General features: G+C 26.6%; 1 protein-coding gene across 3 annotated transcripts; it reads right to left on the bottom strand.

The window, feature by feature from the left end:
* Positions 1–4,203: 4,203 nt before the first annotated feature.
* On the bottom strand, positions 4,204–25,374 carry LOC112602103 (tyrosine-protein phosphatase 10D). 3 transcript variants are annotated; one of them, XM_025350034.1, is made up of 19 exons: positions 25,117–25,374; positions 20,823–21,113; positions 19,945–20,220; positions 18,398–18,552; positions 18,072–18,195; positions 17,135–17,416; positions 15,879–16,208; positions 15,356–15,528; positions 13,057–13,195; positions 12,208–12,528; positions 11,319–11,486; positions 9,938–10,043; positions 9,231–9,445; positions 9,080–9,147; positions 8,266–8,400; positions 6,310–6,441; positions 5,459–5,601; positions 5,196–5,334; positions 4,204–4,411 (listed from the first exon to the last, which is right to left on the bottom strand). In XM_025350034.1, exons 1-19 carry the CDS (start codon positions 25,199–25,201, stop codon positions 4,328–4,330), a joined length of 3,366 nt encoding a protein of 1,121 aa, XP_025205819.1. In that variant the 5' UTR covers positions 25,202–25,374; the 3' UTR covers positions 4,204–4,327. The 3 variants fall into 3 exon arrangements, with proteins under 3 accessions (XP_025205819.1, XP_025205820.1, XP_025205821.1); XM_025350035.1 differs by lacking the exon at positions 8,266–8,400; XM_025350036.1 differs by lacking the exon at positions 4,204–4,411 and having other exon boundaries at positions 5,219–5,386.
* Between the last annotated feature and the right edge of the window lie 1,052 nt (positions 25,375–26,426).

Raw genomic sequence — 26,426 nt, forward strand, 5'->3', positions numbered from 1 at the left:
GGGCAAATGCCCCCTTTGTCCCCCCCCTTTAACGCGCCCAAGATCTGACTACACCCGACGATAAATAAAAATAATAAAGTTATAAACAATTAAGTAGGTATCCATAACACTTTTATAACTTATAATATTAATTATTACTATCTTTATTTATACATTAATTAATGATGTAGAATTTTATAATACAGAAATAAGTTTTAAAATTTTTTGATAGGGTAGAGATTTTCCAATTTTCCCCTCCCATTTAACTATGTTGTTCTCTTTGTTTGATTCCCCCCCCCCCCTGTTTCAGAAATAATGTCTATGCTACCTGCTACATCTAAAGTACACGAGTGATATTTACTTCATACGATTAAAATAATGATAAAAAAATAACTGATGCAACGGGTTTAGCGAATCCAACACGATTATAAGACCGCATGAATATGATCACTATCATTAATTTTTGGCACAAATATTAAATATTAAATGTACAAGAAAAACTAAAAAAGTTTTTTAAGCTTCTTTGATTCTTTATACATGTAATATTGCAATGTATTAATTATAAACATTTAAGTCATAAATATAAAATAATAAAAAAAGTGTATTAAACATTAGTGTATAAATTTACTAATATAGAATAATAAAGTAATAACTTGTCTGTTCATTTATAATTTTTTTTCTTCAATTTTTAACTGGTTTATATTTATTTTTTCTTCTCAAATGTGTTTTTCTTCTAAATAATTAAGAGCTGACAACCTAATTAGTTCATGAGTTCTTTTTCTTTTTCTATTAACTATATAAATAAAATAAAAAAATTATTACATAAATTGAATACGATATTATATATATAATATATATGTAATATATGTAATATAATTACATATATATTTTATTTTAATACCAAATTGTGATGTAGATGGTATATCAATATTAGTTTCTTCTAATTCTATGTTTTTAGTTCATCATAAATTATGAATTATTCATAATATTATTACCTAAACGTCCTAAACATTTTAATTGATTAAATGTTTCTATAAATAATATTAAAATAGAATATAGCCTATAGGTGGTTAATAATTAAACTACATTAACTCACACAGTAAGTCATTACTCATTTAAATATAAATTTTTAACAAATACTCAACGTGTTATTTTATTGCTCGAAGTGCAAATTGTTTATTTGACTACTGAATTATATTTTTTTGAATGACGGACCATTATCCAGAATTATTAAACGAATTATGACATAAGGTTTCTCGTAAAAGACCAAAGTCTTCTTCAGTATCAAATCTTAAACGTTTTTTTTTATTTGATGATTTCATACTTGATATATTATTTTAATTAATAATTTATGAATTTAATAAAATAAAATATTATAGTATATTATTTTTTATTCAAACAAAAAAAATAAATACGATTTCCTTTGTTTAAATGTTATCAATTAAATTTAATAAGATATGGTCATTACTTTATCAAAGATATTATAAGAATATTTATAAATTTTCAATAATCCATATTTTTTAAACAGATTATTTAACACGATAAATTAATTTATCGTACCCGTTGAATGATTAAAAATAACCGATTAACATGAAACATGTTTTGGTAAATAACGTTAACAGAGTTTTTAACCGGTGTTGTGCAAAAAATCTCTAATAAATGCTACAATACTACATAAAAAAAAACTGATTTTTAAATAAAATAATTTTGGTGCATCTATGTCGCTCATTCTTTCACGCCATTGAAAGTAAATACATTTTAGCTAAATGATTTAATTTTAATGATATAAATGATTCAATGATAAACTGTATTATTAAATTTGACTTCGATGGCTATTAAAAGGATCTTGATTTAATATACAGTAGAATCTCGGTAATCCGACACATATCAGACAACGCTACTGCCGGATTAACGAAAACGCCGGATTAGTGGGGAGTTCACAAAAAAACGCATTTTTACTTATTGAATTTTACATTTTTACTCGTATTAAAAAATTATTTAAAAATCTTTTAGGTTGAGAGCAGTTTTCTTTTTGTTTATTAGGATTTAATTTGTTATTATTTAGTTTTATCTAACGGTTTATCGTTTACGATAGTAAATTTATATATAAATACATATTGGTACATATAGGTTAATACAGCCGGATTACTGGACGTATTGGATTATCGAACGGCCAGATTATCGAGATTCTACTGTAATATGTTGTTTCATTTTATAATTTTTGATTATTGTATTATCTGTGCTTATTTCGTTCATGGTCTTAATTGTTAAATACATTTTTATGACGGTTCTTCATTTTAAATCTTATGACAAACTCAGCTACATATTTTATCATCGTGTGATATATTAATTAATTTTCTTCTTATTTTTAATTTTAACAGCAACGATTTATTGACATTATTTTTTTTTAACCAGATCTTAGGGTGGAACATTACTATACGCCATACGGTCTATACGGCGCCTCACCTAAAATTTTGTAATAAATTATACTCAAAAAGTATACTTCTTGGTTTACCAATACCAAATATTTCGTTAATAATTTTTAACGTATTTATAGTTTAATTTGAGAAAAAATTCTTCTTTTTGAAGTTTAATAACATGAATTATCATTTATTATTTTGTATAGAATTCCGTATTTTTAGAAAAACTACAGAACATTTCCTTCCAAAAAAAATTGAAATGTACAACAAAATATAATTTTAACTTATTGTAAATATATATTATATTATAAGATAACTTAAAATATTACTACTGTAACCTAGTAACCTTGTAGTTGATGACGTAACAATAAATAAAAATAAAAAAAAAAAACTGGATAATTAATTATTCTATGGCAAAACTAGCGATAAAGCGATAGAAAATGCACATAAAAAATATTACGTAGACAAACGCTGGTATTTCAGCCGGCGATAATGTTCCAGTGACGTCAAAGAAGTATCCTCTGAATTTATACTCGTGTACATTACTACATTAATCATATACACATCCGTATATATATGCATATTCACGCAACCATTAAATAAACAGAATAAAATTGCGCTTGCCGAACTTCTGAGCCTTACAAAAACCTAGTAAATTTGTAATTTGTATCTCCACAGGACACTCCTCAAGTAGAACAAAAAAATCTTAATTTGAAAATTTTGTGTTTAAATATGTTTAAAAATTCCAATTATCATATCATGAATAACTGTATTATTGAAGAAGAAAATGGAGTGAGGTTACTTGGTTAATTATCCTGTATATATAGGTAAGTTCTTAATTTTTTTTTTTTTAATTAATAACTTTTAAAATAATTTAAATTTTAGATAATGAAACAAATACAAATCATTCCATTTAATATTTAATTTGAATGGAAACTTTAAAAATAACGATTGATCCTTTATCTAAATATGATTTAAATACGTAATTGATTTGATTCGTTTTCAAAATGAATTTATATGAACTTCGGTAGAACATAACAAATATATATTTTTGTGATCAGGGAACTAATTCGTTTAAGTTTCCTTTAAAAAGGTAAAAAGAACCTATGTTGATCATTTCACATCACTGTAATATAATAAAAATTTAAATATTTTCAGCATTTATGAAGTATAAACAATTTAAGCAAATACTATAAGCGATTATAAATTACATATAAAATTATTCGTAATGATTGATTATAGTTAGAGATAATCGTTTATAGTATTTGTATATACCTAAAATCTAAATTCATAAATTCAAATGGCAAATATAATAAACGATATATGTACGTTCTGTAATAGGTATTAAATAAATCATGATTCATAACATATATATTTTACTTTTTTTTTCTTTTTTTAATTAAATAGTAAAATCATAACATGAGAATTTAAAACTAATAATTATAACTATCATTTTTAATAAAAATATTCAAACAAGGTGATGTCTTGCCATAACTATTACAGTTCAACACTTCACAAATATTTTTTGATATCATTGTTACTGTAATACTATACAAATATAATTATAATAAAAGAATTCTCAGTATTCACTATTTAAATATGTATAAATATTAATAGGTACTATGTATTGTCGATAATATGGACTAAGGAAATAAATAATAATATTGTGAATTCAGTAATAAACATAAATAAAAATATGAAATACGCCATAAATATAAATGAGATTAATCATTCACAACTTTGTAATTATTTTATTTATGAAGAAAAATATTATAAAGTAACAATTAATTATCAAACACCGGGAATTTACATAATTCTATAATTTAGCTCTTTTAACTAAGATTATTCTGTATTATTGACTATCGTTTATAGTATTTACATTTGTATATAATTAACAAAAATAATAACCGTAATAATGTTATACTCTTCTACTGACCTGCTGTTGTGTTCAACGAATTCATCTGTAGATTTAAACAATACGTTAAAAATTTGTATATGAATTCATATTGAGCCTAAAAATCATACAATTATATTATTGATTAATATTTTATATTTTATGTCATTAGTTCATCATTATACTTTTATTATTTCACTTATTATTACTATAAAACCTATAACTTTTAATTAACTATATTTTTTGTGGAGGGCACATCATAGGAGTAAGGGGATTTATTATATACATCAACACTTATGAGAGCAGTAATACAATTGAACTATGGAGGCGTAATAAAAAAACTTCTACGTGGAATACTGAGAAAGAGATATGATTCGATAGAGTCGAAGAATATTTAACAGTAGAAAATTGGTAATACTTGTAGTAATTAATGGTGAAAAGAAAAAGTTGACGGATATTAACTAATTGCCACCAATAATAATAATCAATAATGTACCTACACAGACACAAAAACATATATTTATTCTGACTTTCTGTATACCTGATAAATTAAATTTAAAATATTTCTATTTAATTAAGAATATTATATAATGATCTCTAAAAAAATAAATCTCAAATAATCTTTTATCTATAATATAGTTATTTAAAGAATTTTAAAATAATACAATAACTGTTACGTAAAATGGTATAATATATAGGTTTATAAAATAAAAACTGAAAAATGATACAAACTAATATTTGAATATCAATAATATTTTATGTTAGTAGGTAGGTAGTAGTTTTATCTAATAATTATTTTGTATTTTCGAGTAAAAATGTAAAATAACAATATTATTGATAAACAATCAACATATTATACGTATATGTATATACATTTTTAAATTATGAAACAAATATTTTACCTGTGTTTGTACCATATTAGTCCGTTGCTCACGCAATCTTAAAACAGTTTTGAAAACATTTAATTTTGTTCTATCCTGGTGGATTAGACGTAATAGCATGTCACAAGCTATGTAAGTTCCTGTCCTACCGACTCCAGCACTTTTGAACAAATAGTAATAGGTAGTCATAATACGCATTTAGATTGGAGAGTCTTTATTAAATTTTAATAATTGAAACTAAAAATTAATTTGTAAATAATATTACTATTATAGATTACACTCACCTACAATGTACAACAATCAGACCAATTGGGGATTTTGCTTGTACTACACGCCAAAACCGCAACAATATCGATGGGTCATTTGGTGTTCCGAAATCCGGCCAATCGTGAAATTGAAAATGTCGTATCGTCTTTTTTAAATGGCCCTAAAATACGATTATCTATTACAAGTCATTTCAAATTTAACATATTATTTTGTATCTTATGTTGACGGTCATATACATCTATGAGTCCAACTTTCTAAATTCCAAAAATAATTCAATACAAATCAGTAAAATATAATAAGTTAAATGCCAAAGATTTGAATTTGACGATTTTAAATCATAATTGTAAATTTAAAACTATTATAAGCTCTATTTTAAAACAGTTCTAACAGATACTGGTAAGCAAATACATCAAAATATAAACGTTTGAAAATTTGTTGTATATTAAAATATTGTTTTTCTTTTTAAATCAGATCAGATCAATTGTATAGTAAAGTATTATACAGTTACGGGATCTTGAGGGCAGATGTGCCCTAGTCGTAAATTTTTTTAAAAACTTGCTATTAATTAGTATTTATTGAGTACTATAATACTATGCATATTTATTTATTTATAAATAATGTAAAAGCAATGTATTATGACTTTGGTCTTACCAAATAAATCATAATCGCTAAACAATAAGATTCTTAATACATTATTTTTAAAGGGCAATATAATATTACTTTAGAAATAAGTCCAGTTTTCCTTAAAACTAGGTATACATGAATATTGAGATAAGAGTTTAGTACATATATTCTTTCAGATTTTTTTTAAATGTTGGTTTCGTCTTTAAATACTTAAACTTCATTATAAACGATATTATGCACTTACCTTTAGAACTGTCAATATTCTGATTGTAAACGAATAACGCTCTTTGTCGACAATCATAATGTCGTTTTTCACTTGAATATCGCCGAAAACTAATTTTTCATTACTGTTTGGAAAATATTTATCGCATTTTATCTAAATAATTATATTTATAAATTCAAAAACCATCATTAACACGTTACTCTGATTAATGTATATTTAAAGTTATTTGATATTTAAATTAGCAATATGAAATAAATACAATACCTATGTGGCTACTGGCTATGTATTATTTATAACGGCAATCAAAAAAAAAAAGGATAAATTATTCAAAAATTATTAATAAAACACTAAAATTATGGAGAATATTTTTGAGATTCGCGGATCGTATGTAAAGAACCTCAATAGTATCATAATAATTTAAAAAAATTTAAAATTGATGATATAACTTTCGTAGAAAAAAACTTATATTTTACCATGTTTACTCACCTACCTAGTTAACAAACATCTTCCAGTCTAATAAGAAATTAAATTCACTTTTCATATCTCTCTTAACCACAAGCTATTTTTATAATTCACCTCTACTCCATCAGATGCGTTTCACCAATGTGGATCTTACTTTATCTTTAATTACGTAGCATTTTCTTATTAAATATTAACCATATGAACTTATAATTTAATTAATTTAAGATATTTTTTACTAATTACTGGACCTTATTATTTATTTATTTAGTTTCACAACCCATTTCCTATTTGAATGAATAAAAAAATATGACTATACAATTTATTACATAAAACATTATGGCATTATTTACTTTTTTGGCAAAATATGAAAAAATTAATTAATTAATTTTTCTTATACTAATTTGACAAACATTTTAAAGCAAGAATGAAGTCCAACAGACATATTTCAAAGTTTACAATTTCAAAATCAAAATATTAAACCAAGCTGATTACTTGGAATAGTATAAAAGAAATGGCATAAAACTATAGCTGGTAGTGGTGTAGCCAAGAGGCGTAAATTTCCTCTTCATCATCGCTTTATTTTATTGCATATAGTCTCATTATAGTTCAAAACTATACATTTTTTTATATAAACATGCACTAAAGACCAGTGGCGTATTTATGGGGGGGCCGAGGGGGCCCAGGCCCCTCCCAAAATGAAAAACGCAATTATTAAAAATTGTTATTTTTGACATGGAGTATGTCTTATGGTTGGGGAATGGGGATAATTCCAAAAATTTGACACGATACCGATATCATGACGTCATGAATGAAACTGTCGCTTATGCGATAATTTAGAATAAAAGTATAGCGTGTTGAATGCGTTGGTATTTTGACGATTATTAATGATTATGTAACACAATTTATTATTTAAGTTATATAAATAAAACAAATATTGGTTGTTAGTTGTTTACGATTTCGACAGACGGAAACTATTGGTATATATGTAATTTTAGCTCATGACTTCTAGAATTAAATTAATAACTGTAGTGGTGAGATAGTAATAATATAGGTAATCAGTGGCGTAGGTTAGGTATTAACTATTAATTATATACATTATATTAGTATTGATTGTATTCTAGTTTAATTTTGAGTGTCTCTAATAAAAAATTGTTTATAAAAATGTAGTTATTACTTTTTTTTATGTTAAAATTCATTAAAAAAATGATTGAGTTTCTTATTACTCTGATGGTCTAAAGAGAGTTGAGAGATCTTGTAGTATTCAAGCAATTTTTGTCCAAATAGTGTGTCTCCTCCCTCCTTTCCCTCAAGAAATCCAAATATATAATCGGCCCCCTCTGAAATAATAACCTATATACGCCACTGCTAAAGATTAAAGTATAATTCCACTGATTAAAACTGATTCCTGGCTACGCTATTGAATTATATGTATGTATGGTACACTTCACTACTTATAAAATCTAGGATTGAAATACGTTTACAAATAATATATTTTGAAATAAAATCTTACTCTACCTTATTTTTTTCATTAATCTGACATAACATAACAATCGAAGCTACGTCTTGGTCTAAAACCATTTGCCACATATCAACGCAAGTATTTTTTAAAGGACCTTGACAAGCAATATATTGCCGAAAACCATTGGAATCCTAAAAATATGCAATTAATTTATCTAAAGTAATTCATGGTTTACACTTTTAATCATCAATAATAATCATAAATATAAATAACATACAGGATTACTGATACACATTGATATGTTATGAATTGTTAATTTACATGGACCTAATACGAGTAATACAGAAGATTGTGAATTTAATACATTAAAATAATCTTGAAAAATACACTTAGAACTTTAAGAATTTTTAGTATAAAATGCAATATAAATATATGAAATTCATGATTTAAAAAAATAAAAATCTCTTTAAATATTGTGTACGTTTAAATTATACGTATATATTATTACTCACTTATAGGAAACATAACCTAATTATTTTTTTACACCAAACATGTTGATTTGATACAATAATTCATCGGAAAAACTATTTTCATAAATAAATTTAAAGTTTTAACTATTTAAAAGTGCTGTGCTCGTATCGAAAAAATAAAAGAATGAAAAATTAGACTTTAAATAAATCAAATTCTCATAAAATCATTAAATAACCTAACTTAAAATATTAGAGCCCTATAATCCCCTTAATTCGAGTACTGAATAGATAATATACATTTTAATAACTAGTAGAATATATTATGCTTATAAAACGTCTATTCTTAGAATATATATATATATATATTTTCAAACTACGATTTTTATAAATTATTACTCACTTCGATAAAAGATGCGTTGATGTAGTAATCTGTATCGTCTGACTTTATAGTCACTCGGTTGTAGTCATCTGTATAATGTATTATATAACAAGACCAAAACGTTGGGTGAGTGTACATGAAATAATTAAATCACTCAGTTTTCTGGTCTTACATGGTAATGTGTTGACGTAACGATTTTTAAACTTGTTCTGAGGCATCATAGCTACATTTGTCGTGAAGTTTGATTTTGAGTACACGTTCAATAGGTCATACTCGGCCTCGATTTCTTCTGGAGTTTTGGCCAACAAGTGTTTGAAATTCATGTCATTTGGCACACCAGACCCTTGGCGTGTTGCAGTCGTGTGTATTACTCTATACTGTACGGCCCTGTTTCATTCGATTTAAACCCTGTACGTATAGTAGCTTATTTAGGTGAGGGGGGGGGCAATGCTTATCTTCTGTAGCGGCAAAATTTTCAAAATCAAAAGGGGAGCAAATTTTTTGATTATTTTATTTTTTTAAACTATATTCAGATGTTTAAATAGTAAAATTTTGTATCTATATAATAATATTACTCGATAATATTTTCTGGTCTTTGTTAACCAGACACCAACATTCAATACACGATACATGTATAACCACCTTTTTTTCACGATATTAACATAATGATAGAAATTTTTGGTTTTTTTTCTTTAATAGTAATGTTGGTATCTAGTTATCATACTTTTGTGAGAAAAAACGTGAAGGAGGCTTTCAACCTTTAAAGTAAATCTTCTTCAAACTCTTTTTGACTCTTTAGTTGTTAAAATCTAAATACGCCCCTGACTAAACACATTTAAATATACTACCTACTACATTATAAAGTTTCGTTATACGTACCACGGAACTTTTTCGTTGAGTACACAATACATACCAGTCGCAGTGATGAACACCGCGAACAGTACACTGTACAACACCAAGTAGTAGACTGCTGTGGGTTCGCCACCTAAAACGTAGTACAGGTATAATGAAACATAAAGTACACAATAAGTAGGTTTAAAAAAAAATCCGGGTTAATTATTGTGACTTTTATTTGTATTCTTATTGTGGTGGTTTTATCGCCCTAGTAACCATATATACTGACATCGTAACACATACAATGCATGTGTATTGGCATGCGATACCTAGAAATTTGATGAATATACTCCAAACCTTGTCCAATATTTACTATCTTATATAATACCAGCAGTCATGCTATGCCATAATACGAATTTAAATAATAATTATTATTATTATTATAAAATCAACATTTGTTTGTATATCAGGCTTTGTCATTTTAGATCCCGGGTAAAACTAGTCGATTAAATAATGTATTAGTTTTACGTTAATGTCATGTTTTTTTTTGTATTTTATAGTTTTCTTTGAGAATGGTTGTAAAAAGAGTGATTCGATTATATATTGCATTCGTGTATAAATCATTATCTATAGAAAATATAACAGGATGTGGATTGTATTAAGAGAAGTGATTTTTATGATTTTTTTTAACGTTATCATCTGTAGTAACAAGTTCTAATTATTTGTGATACATTCGCTTTTCATAAAACCGATTTTGGATTGATTTGTTTTAATTGTGAACAAAATATGTACTAGTGACTTTAAATAACCGTAATAGTTTTTTTTTTAAATTATTAAGTCTTGGAAAAATTTGATTAAGATTTTGGTATTAAGATACTATGATGAAACAATATGAAATACTGAGTTTTTAACCGAACTGTAATCAGGGTTTACTGACTTTTTACCTTTTTATAATGTATATAATTATTATTTATAGATTATAATATTATTAAATTGTATTAATTATATTATACGTAATACTTATGCATAAGTTTTAAACGATGTATTTTAAATAATTTAGATTATTTTTAAGTAATTAATATTATAAAATAAAGCGATCTTTAATACATATTATTTTATTTGCATTTTTAGGCTGTAGGCTGTATAGCACGATTCAGCAAATTTTATAAACCTATAAAGTACATATTCTTAAATAGGATTTTTATCCCGGAAACAAGTTGAAACTATTAGTTTTTACATTTATTATTATTCAATCAAGGATTGTACATTAGAATTAAATATTATTTTATTTACCTTTACAACATAATTTATTTTTCATATTTGTTAATTTTTGCTTTCGAGTATTTGATAAATGTACATTTGCTATTATGTACCAAATTTATTTTTGCTACTTTACACTCAACATATGTATTCCTACAACACTTACGTGTAGTAAATGGTACGGTCCACGAATCTTGAAACCCATCCGCTGTAAAAGCCCTGAGTTTCAATCTGTAATTAGTAACAGGTCTCAATGGTCCGTTGCAATAACTTTTCTTGTCGTTTATGGAACAGGTGTTGTCCGCGCCAATATCAAAAACCTCATCGTTTTGATCTAAACGTCAAACCAAACAACAAAATTACAACGTTTTAATAATATATCAGATGTAAAACTTTAAAAATACTAAATGTTTTCATTTTTAATTTGTTTTGTAGTTGTTAAATCCTTCAAAGTGATTCTTCAAAAATATATTCAAAATTCAAAATTATAGACAAAATATACATAGATTATATTGATACTTAAGGGTAGCATATGAATTAAATGTTCTGAGGGGAGTGTAGGTTTTTAATTTTTATCTTTTTCATAGCCTAAGTTTATCCGCAGTCATGTCAACAAATAATATTAAATAATTCGAATGCATTCTCTGTCCACGTGTAAAAATATGTTATACATCGAAGATGATATAAATCAATTTCAAATTAGTAAAATATCAAGACTAGATTTCGTCAAAATAACGGCATTTAAACACCAGCCTATATAAATTTACAAAAAAAAACCATTTAAAATAATTAATACTTTTACCCAAATCCAAGGGTGTAAGCTAAAATAAATTATCATAAATAAGAAACAAAAAACATTTTTGAGGCATAAGCTAGTTCAACTCCTCGTAGTGAACCCCGGGTAAAACTATAAATGAACTAGGACATACTAGGTTTATATCGAAATATGATTTTATTTTTTCTTGGGATACACTCAGAACATTAAAAAAAAAAGATCATTTCGGGACGCTTTTGGTAAACTCCCAAAATAATGTAAGTTCGAATACACGACTGACCTTTAAAAGGCATCCACTGGTCGGGCGTTGTCTGATACGCCAGTATGAAAGGGTACGGTGCAGCTTCGGCCCATGTCCGCATGGGAGGTGGCCAGACGTCGTAATGCATCTGCTGCCGAGGATTATTCTTCCTAATGCCGTGTTCTGGCTTGTCTGGAAATCCGCCATCCTGGTAAACGATTATTGAATAGTATTTGATATTTCCGGAGGCGCTCGAGAACAAGTTTCCGGGTATGGACAAACGGACCTGCGTGAGATAGTTTTCGGACACGGTCACTCTTAAATGACGGTATGTATCGTATTTGCTAGGTAAATCCGGGCCTGTATACATTTTAATAAAATCATGTAAAAAATCATTTTTTATTGTATTGCATATAAAAACAAAAATATTACAACACATATTTTAATACATACAGTAGAACTTTGATAGTCCAGACGAATTTAGACTGAGCATCGTCCAGATTACTCTAAATTTGTCAGGATTACCGGAGGGTTTTTAAAATTTCCTACTTAAATGACTAAAATTTTTATATTTATTACACATAAAATTACAAAAATAATAAATAACTTTAACATAATGAATTCCAAGAAAAAAAAAAAATGTGTATAATAATAGAACTTATTACTATAATAGTCAGTATTTTTTTTCTGAATAATATTTTTAATTCCGAACAAACTACAAATGTATTTACGAACAATTATCGCATTCACCGGATTATCGGAGACCCGGACTATCGAGACTCTACTGTATTCATTAATAAACAATAAACTAATAAAAATGAAAAACATAAAAATCCTAGCTAAAATTATTATTTAATATAAAATATAAAATATGTTATGTGATAATACTTGTCGATGGTGTAATAAATCTAATGCGTTTGTCTTGGCCCGGGTTCTCCACAGTTTCGGTTATCGCTGCTACCGTACATAAGTACGTATACTCGGGCAACAATTGGGTTAAGCTATATTCAAATTCCGTTTCGTTGTCCTGGTAAAATATATTTTGTACTCAAAAACGTGTTTACGCTTAGTTTTTAAATTAAAAATTAATATACGTGTATAAAAGGAAATATTTAAAATTAATGAATTTAATAAAAATACAATTATTAAAAATAAATAATTGCGTAAAGTATTTTTCAATCTTTTTCGTTATAAATTATTAAAATACAAAATATATGCTAGTTTCTGAAATCATGATTTCAAAAAAATATTATGCCCTATAACATGCATAATAGACTTATATAATTTTATACAATATGCACTATTGCACTACAACGTAATCTAATAGCTATGGACTTAATATACATTTTGAATTTTTATCAAACTTATTTCTTAATTTATTCTTCAAATAAGTACGAGTAGCAAATAAAAGCATGCATTCACAGGTTTATTCAAGAGATTCGTTATCACAGTACTACCAAATATGAATTCTAATTTTAAAATTATTAAGTAAATACGGCTTCGACGGTTGCTGGTATGAACTCCGCGGAAAGCCGATCGCAGAATTACGATTTAGCCATATTGTGTAAAGCACGAATACCAAAAGTTGATGATGTGTTAATTAACAAAACAAATAAAACCACTTCGTGTGCTCGAAAAGCGTGATCGATTGTCAGGGACGTACCCATGGGGGGGTCTAGGTCTAGACCCCCCCCCCCATTGATTAACTGAATGTTTAAGGTGCAAACCACAGATTGTACTAGTAAATTATATTATTCATATTAAAATAAATGTAATATTTAACACTTTGTTTAATTTTTAAGTTAATAAATCAATATGTTTGTTGTTTTACCATCTCGCCAAGTGTCTTTACAACGTTGGTGGCAGAGTCGACGATGTCACGTTTTTACTCATGATGGCAGTTGTGACAGTCATAAGCGGCACTTAGCTATTATTATTATAGGGGAGAAGGAGGGGATAATTAATCACAATTTACTGGCCCATTTAAAAATCTTCTCACATTCAACTTATATATAATACATTCCACATTAATTTTTACTTACTTTCCATGTAAATAAGAACAAATAACATTTCACACTCCTATATTCTTATATTTTATAGAATATACATTGATTTATATTAATTTATGGTAATACAGTAAAAACCGTCTAATGCGGAATAGCATAGGACCAATCAAAAATTCCGCTTTAAGCAGTTTTCCGCTTTATTGAATAAAACGGAAAAATTCCGAATTATAAATTCAAATTAGTTTTTCACATTAAAAAATTAATTTACAACATTTATGATTTTTATTTTTTGAGTTAGAGATTAATTAAAAACTTAATTTATTACTTTACTTTATATAATTTATTTTAGATTAATTAGACTTATTTTCTAATAAAATCATTAAAAATGTATATATATTATATAAGTATAAAGGTCCAATTAAATTTAAAATTTAGCTTTTCCAAAAATTATGTAGAGTTTTTATTTTGTCATTGTTGTTGCTATTTTCTAATATTATATGTAATTTAATAGACATCACTTAATATGTACAAGCAAACTGTTCAGTGTAAGACTGTTGGTGGATAACTGTTTCACAACAATACATCATACACACGGCCATACGGGATAACTTTTTAATTTCATTTAAATAACACCCTGAGTTTGGATCTGATATTGACACGCAACACTACATATTCATATCAACGTAACATGACGAGTGTCATATTTCCGGTTTATGCAAGATTTTTACTTCCACTGGACCTACAAAACCATTCCGTTTTCACATTAGGAAGGTTCCGTTTTATTGAGGTTCAACGTCTATATAAAACTATAGGAACATGCCAGACCATCGAAAAATTCCGTATTGGATAGTTTTCCATTTTATTCAGGGTCCGCATTACTTAGTTTTCACTGTATTGATAATACTAATCTGACTTATCATAGGGAATAGTTTTCTTATATAGTTGTACAAAAGTAATTTCAACATAAATATTTTTTTTTTAATTAAAAATTCTTTAAATAATATTTAATATAGGAGGAGGACAAAATAATAAGTTTCTGGGAGGGGGGGCAACTGTCCCCTATACAAACATACAAAATTAATAGTAGGTACATAGTATTGAATAATTTTGAAATTTAAACTCATATTTAGTAATGATACAATTAATATCAATATATCAATTAGCCATTAAAAATAACTTACTGAAATATCGCATTTGATACTGAAAATGTGATTATGAAATCCAAGTCTTTCTCCCACAAACGTACTGTGAAAAAATGCGATTTTTCCGTTTGGAATGCACGGGTACTTCCAACTCAATACGACCAAATTAGATTCTATCGATTTAACTTGTAGGTTTTTGACCGGCGAACTAGCTACAGTAATATATTAAACATGGTTAAATATTGATATATCTATGGAACTATATTAAACTATATTGTGTACTCGTATATGCATACTTATAATTTAAACCTGGGATAGAAAATCTATAGTTACAATGTCATAAATATGTAAAAATAATCTTGAATACACTTAATATCTTAAGTCTTTATATTTAAAGGTACTATGCAATCCGTGACGATAATATTATGTACTATTTAGTGTATATCTACACGTAAATTAACATTTTATTTACTGTTTATCGTTTGTAAAAAAATACTATAATATTGTGCGGCTGATATATTATTTAATAAGAATAATTCTCATATTATAATTTGTACATTACTCGACGACAGCGTGTGTATCGTAATATTTGTTGAATTTCCAAAACCAGACTCTGTTGCAGCACTCAATTCTATGATGTAACAGCTAGCAGGTATTAAATTCTCAATTTGATGCTGGTACGTCTGATCATTTTTAACGAAATGTGTGACCACAGGTTCTGTGATTCGGGTCGAGCAGTATTTCGGTGGTTCGTATAAAAAATGCTTAAACATAACCGTCCAACGGTAACTGTCTATTGTAGCGGGAGATACTGTAGTAGACGATGCCCATGCAATAATCACGCTGTTGGCAGACAACTTAATGATCGATAAATTTGTTGGTGGATCTGGCACTGTCAATAAAAAATATTAACGAAAACAATATATAGTACGTATGCTTTAATAAATGCCATCAAAACATTCAAAACTATACGTTATCACAGCACAACTAATAAATAAACTTGAGACAATATGCATTATTGCATATGCTGTAGGTACATACAATGTTGTTTGATATATTATTTCAAAAGTCAATACAATGATATTTAAATGTGTAATAGTGTAAAACTCTGAGGAAAACGGACAAAAGAAAACTAACGGTTTAAAAAAAAAATTGTATCAGTTAAAGACGAAGAGACAGAAAAGTGGTAAACAATGAAAAATAACGAGTTGAATATTCTATCTTCCAAATACGAAACATATAGGACACAAATATACGATTGGCAGCTGATGATAACAGTGGGCTAGATATGCGTATTGAATCTATAAGTCTATAACTAACTATTAATCATATTTATGGGAAAAAACCCTGTAAACAAATAGTCAATTGAATTCCTCTATTTAATATAAGATGATATAATATAAAAACCCGTAGTCTCCAAATGAAAGACTGAACTGGAAAAACAAGCAGCTGATAGGGAAAATGGAAGATTAAATGTGTAAAGGAATGGTTTAATCGCCAATAGACTCTAAAAAGAAGAAGAGTTTAAAACAAGTAGTTATTTGTATTAGCGGCCGACTGGTAAATTATAAATATAAATTGAAAATTTATAAAAAGTTGTTGATAAGTTTTTAAGCTCGACACACTTATTCAATTCCATAAAATGCGTACTTTAAAATAAAAATATAGCATATCACTAGGTATCTACAATAAAAAATTATTTGTAAGCATATTTTTATTTTACATTATCTTGTCTTATTTAACGATAACGATTAGTCGTAATCCTCAAACTATTCTATATTATTTTTGATATAATAATAATAAATAATAATACAATACCTTGTAACTTTGTCCAAACAACGATTTCGTCACTCTTTTCTGAATAACCTTGCTTATTATAAAACGCAGAGTAACAAATGTACTTCGTGAAAGGTTTCAAGTTATCTATGGTCACTGCTCGGGCAGGTGTATACGTCATCAGTTCGAATGAAGAATTCAAATTCGAACAGTTTACGATTTGATGTATTAAAGTGCAAACAGATTCGATAGGATGATCCCATTGCAGAGTGACATTATAACTGGTTAAAAACAATATTCGTCCATTTGTGGGCTTTTCCAAAACTGAAAAATTACATTCTTAAATTCTTATTTTACCTAGATATATACTATATAAAATTTAAAATCTAAATCCATAGATCGGGTATCTTATAGTAACTATAACGGTTTCTACTAAGATTTTTAAAGGGCTAAACATTATTTTTCAAAATTACTTGCGAACTGTATATACGATATTGTAACGCTAAAAATATTTTTTTGTGTATCCATTTTATTTTACTGCAGGTATATGATAAAACTAAATAACAATTTTGATTTAAGCCGATCTTTACAATAGATTATTTATTTTATAATTGCATCTTTAAATGACAATTAAACTAAGCTATATGGAAAATAATAAATGAAGTGTTATGATTTAGCAAGTTTGATACAATTAAATAATTTAAGTTGTGTGGTGGTGCTGTCAAAGCAATAAATGATAATAATAGAAAATAATAATTTTATGAGACATAGAAAGATTATATATACTTCTACAAAAATATACACGCTCACACATTTTAAATATTTGACCACCTCCGAAAATTTGATACTTTTTTTGCCACCCACACCACACCAAAACATACAGATACCAAAATCAATCATGGATGTAAAATATCAGTGGATACACTATGTAACACGGTCTGTGTTGTATCTTAGGTATATTTATGCTAAATAATATTACCTTCGGCGATTACAGTGGCTTCAGTTTTGGCTGACAAACCATTTTCGGTGTCTGACATTTTTGGCGTAACCGTTATTTGATACGTTACACAAGGCATTAGATGTAAAATAGTCAAAGCATTAGTCTATAAAAGATTTAACACTACAATATAAATGTATAATAAACATTAGTTAAATGTTAAAAATAGTATAATTTTAATTTTTAACTGGCCAGTGGCCTACACTAATTTTCTTAAGTCAACATTTGATTTTTTTTCTACAATTTATAATATAAATAAAATACTGCATTTTTGCAATATTTTACTAGCATATTTTAATGGTACGTACTTCAGTCATAATTGTAGAGCAAACGAATAAATCGTTACAATAAACAACTTCGTATTTACGAATACAAAAAGACGAATTAATCGGTTTATCCCATCTAACGAATATAGTTCTCGACTCATTTGATGAAGCCGTTAACTTCACTACAGGTCCAGGTACTAAAATAAATAAATATAAATTTAATAAACTAAACATAATTAGCTAGACATAAAGAATGCATCCTCATATAAAATTCGCATAATTTTCTTAATTGACTGTGCGGTTTAAGTCAATGATAAATCTAGCCTTAGTGACGGCGTTAAGATGGAAATAGGGGCAGTTACCCAGGCCTCATACTTTAAAATTTTTATTTAGGCTCCACGGGTAATAATTCAAAGACCCTGCAGTATAGGTAGTGATTTATTTTGCCCAAGGCCCCGCAAACTCTAGCGCCATCACTATCTAGCCTGCACATTGATAAATGAAAAGGGTTATTTTACAAAAGAAGAAATAATAAGAAACCTTGTAAATTGAAACTTATTAGAAATAAAAGTAGGTATCTAGAAGAATTTACAGTAGATTAGTAAATACATTTTTGAAGAAAATTAAAAAATATTACAATTTGTCTATCAGCCAATGAGCACAGACAAACTCGTCAATACAGTTTGGGTAGTAAATCAAGAGAAGCATGACTAATTTTTAAAATAAAAGCAAAAAAACTTGTAATTGTATATGTAGATAACAATGTATTGGACATGGAGGCTACTCGTATATTAGTTATATGTAAAAATGATTAATTAATTTAGTTCCTATATTAAAAATATAATCAGTAACTATAGGACTTAATTAACAAGTAGACGATGTAGACAAGATTTTGAAAAATGGTATTTTGCTAAATTACGAAACACAATTTTTTTGGATAACAAATAAATGAAGAAAACTAATTTTTATCTACTGAAATTCGACCACGTTAAAAAATACAATAAATATTAACTAGTATCATAAATACATTTAGTTAAAATTAGACGAATATCAGTGATATATCTATTAGGTATAGATAATAAATGGGAAACAAACTATTACGAAAACGCTTCACATTTTAAATCATAATTGTTAATATACAATACAAGCTATAAGCAATATTAATATAATTAATAAAATTATTATTTCACTCCATAGGAAAACTTCTTACCAGAGTTCACGACACAGCCAAAACGATATTTATGGGTATGAGTATATAAGCTTTGTAATGTACATATATTTTGTAGTATAATATTTTTTAATACCTAAGAAAAAACTGGTGTGCCTACTGCCTAGGGCTATATGCCTATATGCAAGCCCTAAATGCACACAATATACGAATATTGAATTTATATATAATACGACTTATATATTTTAGGCATATATAGTTTTAGGCGTATCTTCAAACCTCATTTCATAATCCTAAAACTGCCCTTATGTACAACATGGAATACTTTCCGTTTATTTTCAATTACTCAAGAAGTCAAGTAATCAGAAAATTTTTTGAAAACTAGATAGGATATTCTCAGGTAGATCGTTGGTATACATACTTCCAGGATCCGTAGTTACATTGAACGCTGTAGGATTTCCTTTAACGCCTGCGAAGTCGACCGCAGAAACATAACCGAAATATGTGATGCATGGTTCTAACGCTGTTATCATGTGATGATCGAATTCGGTTTGTATTTCTTGACCGGTACCTCGCATTGAAGTTAATGAGATGTGAAAATTTGCCGTACATAATTTCTGTTCCATCGGGTTTCCCCACGAAATCAAAATCGAATGACTCGAAGTTATCGCAGTTAAATTCTTCACAGCTTTCAGTTCTAAAATAAAAAACATTTACAGTAGGCAGCTATCCATTTTTTTAATTCACGTTGTAATCGTTGTATGATACTATAAAAAATACTATAAGTACAATGAACTGAATGAACACCGCTTGTATAAAATTCAACTTTGGAAGCAGCACAAATTAAGTCTCATAATAGAATGAACATTATAAGTAAAAAATAAAAATAAAACATAAATTTATTATAAAATGTATTTATTAATTTTAAGTTTACACATTTATTGCATAATAAATAATAATTTTTTTTTGCTATTTTACTCTTGCATATTATTTATTATTTTTTTGTACTCTCGACCATTTTATAAATTATACTTATCTCCTTAGATATATTGCATACTTATTGAAATTAGTGCCAAATAACTTTTTATGTACTAATTTATTTCAAAATTTTACCAAAAATACCTAAAATTTTTATCGAGTTTTTATAAAATCATACTAAAAATGTTTGAGCAAAATTTGAACCTTTTAACTGACTTTTTTATGTTTCAAGACACATATTAACCCTTTTAAGCTGCTAAACCTTAAAAGTGCAGACGTAAGTATGCTAGTTTCTTATTATTATTATTTTTTTATACTTACGGGAGAAATGTGAAGTCAATGCAACTGTAGAAGTAAAGGGACCACTAAGCATATTTTCACCGGATCCGTAATATAAACACCTCACCGTGATTGTATAAGCTGTACATTCCATCAATCCTGTTAGTGTGATATTGTTGCTACTAGTTAACTTAATTTCATTATTCAAATGAGTGGAATACGTCAACGAATAATTTACGCTGCTGTTTATGTCTGGCAGTAGTCTCCATTCAGCATAAAACGCGGTTGGGCTAATAGGCTCTATAATCAATTTAATGATACGTCTTTGGAAATCTTGAAATAAAAAAATAAAAAAATTTAAATAATATAGAATTCAACAATGAAATAATTTTATCACTATTCACTATACATCGGGTAATCCATTAACATTTAACACTTATACACTAAAACCTTACGTTCAAAATCTTTAAACGTTTTTGAAAATACATATTTAAAATAATTTCAAGTCGTTACAAAACTACATTTTTTTGAAAAAAAAATTATTATTATATCGTTATCATTTTTTAAAAATTTTACGTTTATGAATGACAGCATGCATGTTTAATTTCGTATCCAAAAGCAAAACATTTTTTTAAGTACTGCTTCGATTTATAAAAACCGAATTTTGAATGAGTAATTTATGTTAGTATAAGATTATTAAGGTTGTTAAATAAGCTGTTTAGTTAATATGTATGGAGTGAAGGGGTATTCCACAAAATGATGATCTACTACTCTGCTCATAAAACTTAAAATACTTATGAAGTCATAAATAATAAACTATTAGTCCGAAATTTTATTTTAATAGTTAGAAATACTCCGAATAATATTATACTTCGAAGTATAAAAATTAAAAATATATGCGCTGTCATTCAAAAGAATAAAATATTTAAAATATTTAATTTATACAAAATTATACATTACAAACATGATCAGATAAAGCACTTAAACTGGTAAAAGTTGATACTATACGGTTCGAATCTAAATTCGTATAAAACAAAAAATTAACATATAATAATATTATAAGCGAAGAGTGCAGCCGTGCAGGGATGACTTATCGTCCACATTGGTTTAAGAAACGACCCTGTAGTTCTTAATGATTTATTAGGTACCTAAAAAAAACTTAAACTATGTATGGTTAATAAAACATAAAGAATTACATAAATGCACAATACTAATTTTATCATTTATATTAGCATAACTCGAGTAGTTAGATCAATAAAACTTAATTATTATTGTAGATACATTATAGTATCTATGACATTGCGTGATCATTATCAATGACCATCAGTTGCATATTATATCAGTGATAGATACTATCCATATAAAAATGATATATTTGTCAATTAAAATAAAATATATATATAGTCATGTAGATTCCTTAATACTACCTTTATAAATTTAAATAATTAGTACCTATACATATTTGAAAAATTTAAAACATACACTTCTATAAAATATAAATCCCGAGTTTTTCATAGATTTCTAGTTGAACATAATAAATATGTTTTATAAATAAAAATAAAACAACAAAAAAAAAGCATAATATAACATTTCCTTCTAAAACCATTGGTTTTTGAAAGAAATACACTTGTTTCCATACATAAGCACGTTTGGTTTTGTATACAAGACTTGTCAAAACATTTATTGTTTTACAAGTTACTCAGCAACGTACATCACCTCCGCTCCACCATTTAATATTTTTGAAAATTTCCATTACTATATAATGATTAGTATGAATATTATGTAATTTTTATGAATTTGTTTGATATCAGTTTTCCGGTTATGGGAGAAAAATAAGGCTGAAGTGATATAATTTCGATACCACCCATGCTTAAAAGTTATATATTCATAGCTTTAACTACACCATGATTTAACATGTAAATTGTGTGAATAATGGGTACCATTGTTTTTAAAATTTATTTATTCATCGTTCGACAACTATTGCGGTTACTTAAAAATATTTCCTGTAAATTAAATTAAACTTTAAATACAAGTAATTTATTTTAAAATTAATTACATTATTCATTTGAAAATATTATTAATACAGAAGTGATAAATTCTATTACTAAAATATTTACATTCAATTTTTTATGATATTTCAGTGACGTCTTACATTAGTAGTAATAGTAGAAAAAAAATGTTATCTCTTTTAAATGTTTTTCATTAATAATTATAGTAGTATACTATACCATTGATTAAATATAAAAATCACATATATGTATATAATATAAGTATTTGATCAATAATTTATTATACTATACTAACGATTTCCGTCGGGACGGAATAATTTATAAAAATGTTCAATAAGTTGAATGTACCTATAATTGATTTTACAGACCTTTAATATATAATTAATAATTAATTATAAAAAAAAATATTAATTATCATACAGATACAATTGCCATAACAAAGGCATCTGTATCGCGTGTGCCAATATCACTAAATTCTCGTGAAGCCTCGAATATAATCATATTTTACCCTCTTAATTCTAGAACAAAAACATTCTGATCGTATGATGTAAAAATTATTTTTTACACATCCGTGATCCATACAAATAGTATTGTAATATTTTTTTTAGTAATGACAGTGTCGAGAAACTAAATATGTGTTAAAATATAATATGGGCGAGACCATTTTCGACCAAAAATGTATACTTTCTTTTCGGCCGATTCACTTTTCGACCAGATTTAAAATAGATCGATTCCCTTTTCTACCAAAATCATACTCTTCCCTTTTTGCCCAAAACAAAATTTTATGTAATGTATGTAAAAAAATGAAATAATTGATAAATATTTTTTTGTAAAATTAGAGCAATTATATAATTATGTAATTTTGAAAATGATTAAAAGTATAAGTTATATAAAATGTTGTAAAATAAAATGTGGAAAATTATTTAAAGTATAAGAATATCTATATATTAACATAATTTATATGTTAATATATTACAAACCTACTTATGTGATTTAAATTTTATTTTTTTATATAATACCTATTATACATATTATTACATACTGTGATATATTAACATAAAAATTATGTTAATATATAGATATTCTTATATTTTAAATAATTTTCTACGTTTTATTTTACAACATTTTATGCATTTTATACTTTTAATCATTTTAAAAATTATATAACCATATAATTGCCCTAATTTTACAAAAATTATATACTAATTATTTTATTATTTTACATAAATAATCAGTGGCGTAAACTGGATGGTGCAAATGGCTCATTTACACCACCACATCTAAAATATGTTGGTGCAAAGGTATGTTTTTGCATCACCAGAAAATCGTTGAAATAAAATTTGTATACCTATGATATTATTTTTAATTTTGTAACTATCTTTTTTTGTATAATATATACATAAACAGGTACAAAATTGTAATTTTCGTGCATGTATTAGACCTTATAAATTAAATTATTATCCCTACCTATATTCTAAAATTTTGTAACTGCCATGCCATAGATAATTAGACAAAATAATTATAAATAATTCAAAATTTATTTATTATTTAAAGAAATATATAGGAAAATATATAGTTTATTAGGAAGGATTTTACTTAGGAAGTTGGATTATATGTGTTTCGGAAATTATAGATTGAGAATATATGCCTCTGTACGACTGCACCACCAGAAATTGGGTTCAATTTACGCCACTGTAAATAATATAAAATTTTGTTTTTATCGAAAAATGAATCGGCTATATAAAAGGAAGTATACGGTTTTGGTCGAAAAAGGAATCGACCTATTTTAAATTTAGTCGAAAAGGGAATCGGCCGAAAAGAAAAGGGTATGTTTCTGGTCGAAAACGATCATACCCTATAACTAGCAACACGAACGGGCAAGCGTAGGTACGCGACCATTGATGGATTCTGCGTCATATTCCTAGGAATCCAATGCGAAGCTCTTGGAGTTTTATTTGATATCTGAGTCTAAGCACCTCCGTCGCAGTCATCGTAATAATTACTAATTATTAATTAGTTACTTTGGATTTAAAATATTTTTAATTGAATATTTTTGGATAGTATAAATTCATTATTTCTCGACTTCAGAATATTTACATGACATTTATTTTATTATTAATTTTTTGAATATCTTATTCGTTTATTGAAACTACATTTATTATTTGATTTATAATAATAAAGTACCTAATTGATTACCATAGCATCGTCTCTCGACTTGTTTTCTTGTTGGCACTCGAACAAATGTCATGGTCGTCAGACAGTTTACAAAAAAATGTATAAAAATAAATGTACCGATCAAATAATAAGTATATCGTTGTATATTATACCTGGTTGGCGTAGCGTAGAAATTAAAGTGACATAAGCTGTTAACAGCGTTAACGACGTTGTAAAAAAATTCTTAAACATGTTCATGTTCAATGTTGTGATTAAGGAAACAGTGGCTACTGACTGTTTACGATTCGTCGTCTCGTGTAACCACTAAAATACCACTGATGTGATACACAATAATGTAACAATCTATACCATATTATGAAATAATTGTTACTAAACTGTAGTTTAATTGTTATTAAATATTTTAAGCACGAAATAATAATAATTTGTCTTCAAAAGTAAATAAACTGCGATTAGCGTGATGAGTGCCGCTGTGCTGGTGACCAATGTTCGATATATTGTGTATATAAAAAAAAAAAGTATTAGATAAAAGGTCGAATATTATACAAGTCATAATTAGTTTAAAAAACTCGTATAGACTATATGCGTACTCAGATGAGATTTTTTTTCTTACGTTATCCAAAGTTTTTTAAGTATAAATTGATTATATAGTACCTACCTAACATAGAAAAGACATTATTTGTTTATTATATTTAATCATTAGTTCATCATTACTAAATTATTTAACATATTTTTTGCACAAACGCCGCTGACTCAAGATTTTAATGTGTATAATTAAACAATTAAATTTGTACATTGATAAACCAATTGAAATTTTTAGTAATCACTATAATTAGGCTTAGGTCTATATTACAATAAATTCATTACACAATAATTATGCAATTATGTGTACAGGAGAGATTAACAGATTAAGATTATAAAGTTATCTTTGTGTCTGAGTGTGACACATGTTGATACTTTTGAATAAAAGTACAAACAAAATTATTTAATCACAATATTTACATACGTATGTTCATAATTCATAATATTAAAATATATTCTATATTTTATACTTCTCTGATAAATTTAATTATGAAATGTAAATATAATAAAAGTAATATAATGATAATTGTACAGACTTAACGCGTTCTATATTAAACCTTTTTTTCTTATTTTATCTTTTAATATTAACTGTAATTTAATTTAAATCAAGTGACACACAGTGAAAAATGAGTTTTTCTCTTAATAGTTTAAAATAACAAATTATAGAGATAAATATCCAACGTATAAAATATATTAAAACCCAATTATTGACTAATCCAACATTTAATAATTTAAAAACTTTAAGTTCAAATTTTGATTAAAATACTTTTAAAAATATTTTCAGCAAAATTATTGCTTAACAACTCACATTACGACAAAGTTTATATCACCATATTAAAACCATTCAGGAAATCTGCTAAATTGTTGCCAAGAGTTCATAAAA

This window comes from Melanaphis sacchari, unplaced genomic scaffold (assembly GCF_002803265.2).
Source record: "Melanaphis sacchari strain LSU unplaced genomic scaffold, SCAv2.0 Contig81_pilon_pilon, whole genome shotgun sequence".
Taxonomy (NCBI): domain Eukaryota; kingdom Metazoa; phylum Arthropoda; class Insecta; order Hemiptera; family Aphididae; genus Melanaphis; species Melanaphis sacchari.

Excerpts from the sequence above, each read along its gene's own strand:
- LOC112602103 (XM_025350034.1), bottom strand. The coding sequence starts at position 25,201 with ATGAACATGTTTAAGAATTTTTTTACAACGTCGTTAACGCTGTTAACA. Across the intron at positions 20,221-20,822 it reads ATTGACTTCACATTTCTCCC|AACTGAAAGCTGTGAAGAAT; the intron begins GTAAGTATAAAA and ends TTTTTATTTTAG. Across the intron at positions 6,442-8,265 it reads AGATTAATGAAAAAAATAAG|ATAAAATGCGATAAATATTT; the intron begins GTAGAGTAAGAT and ends ATAATTATTTAG.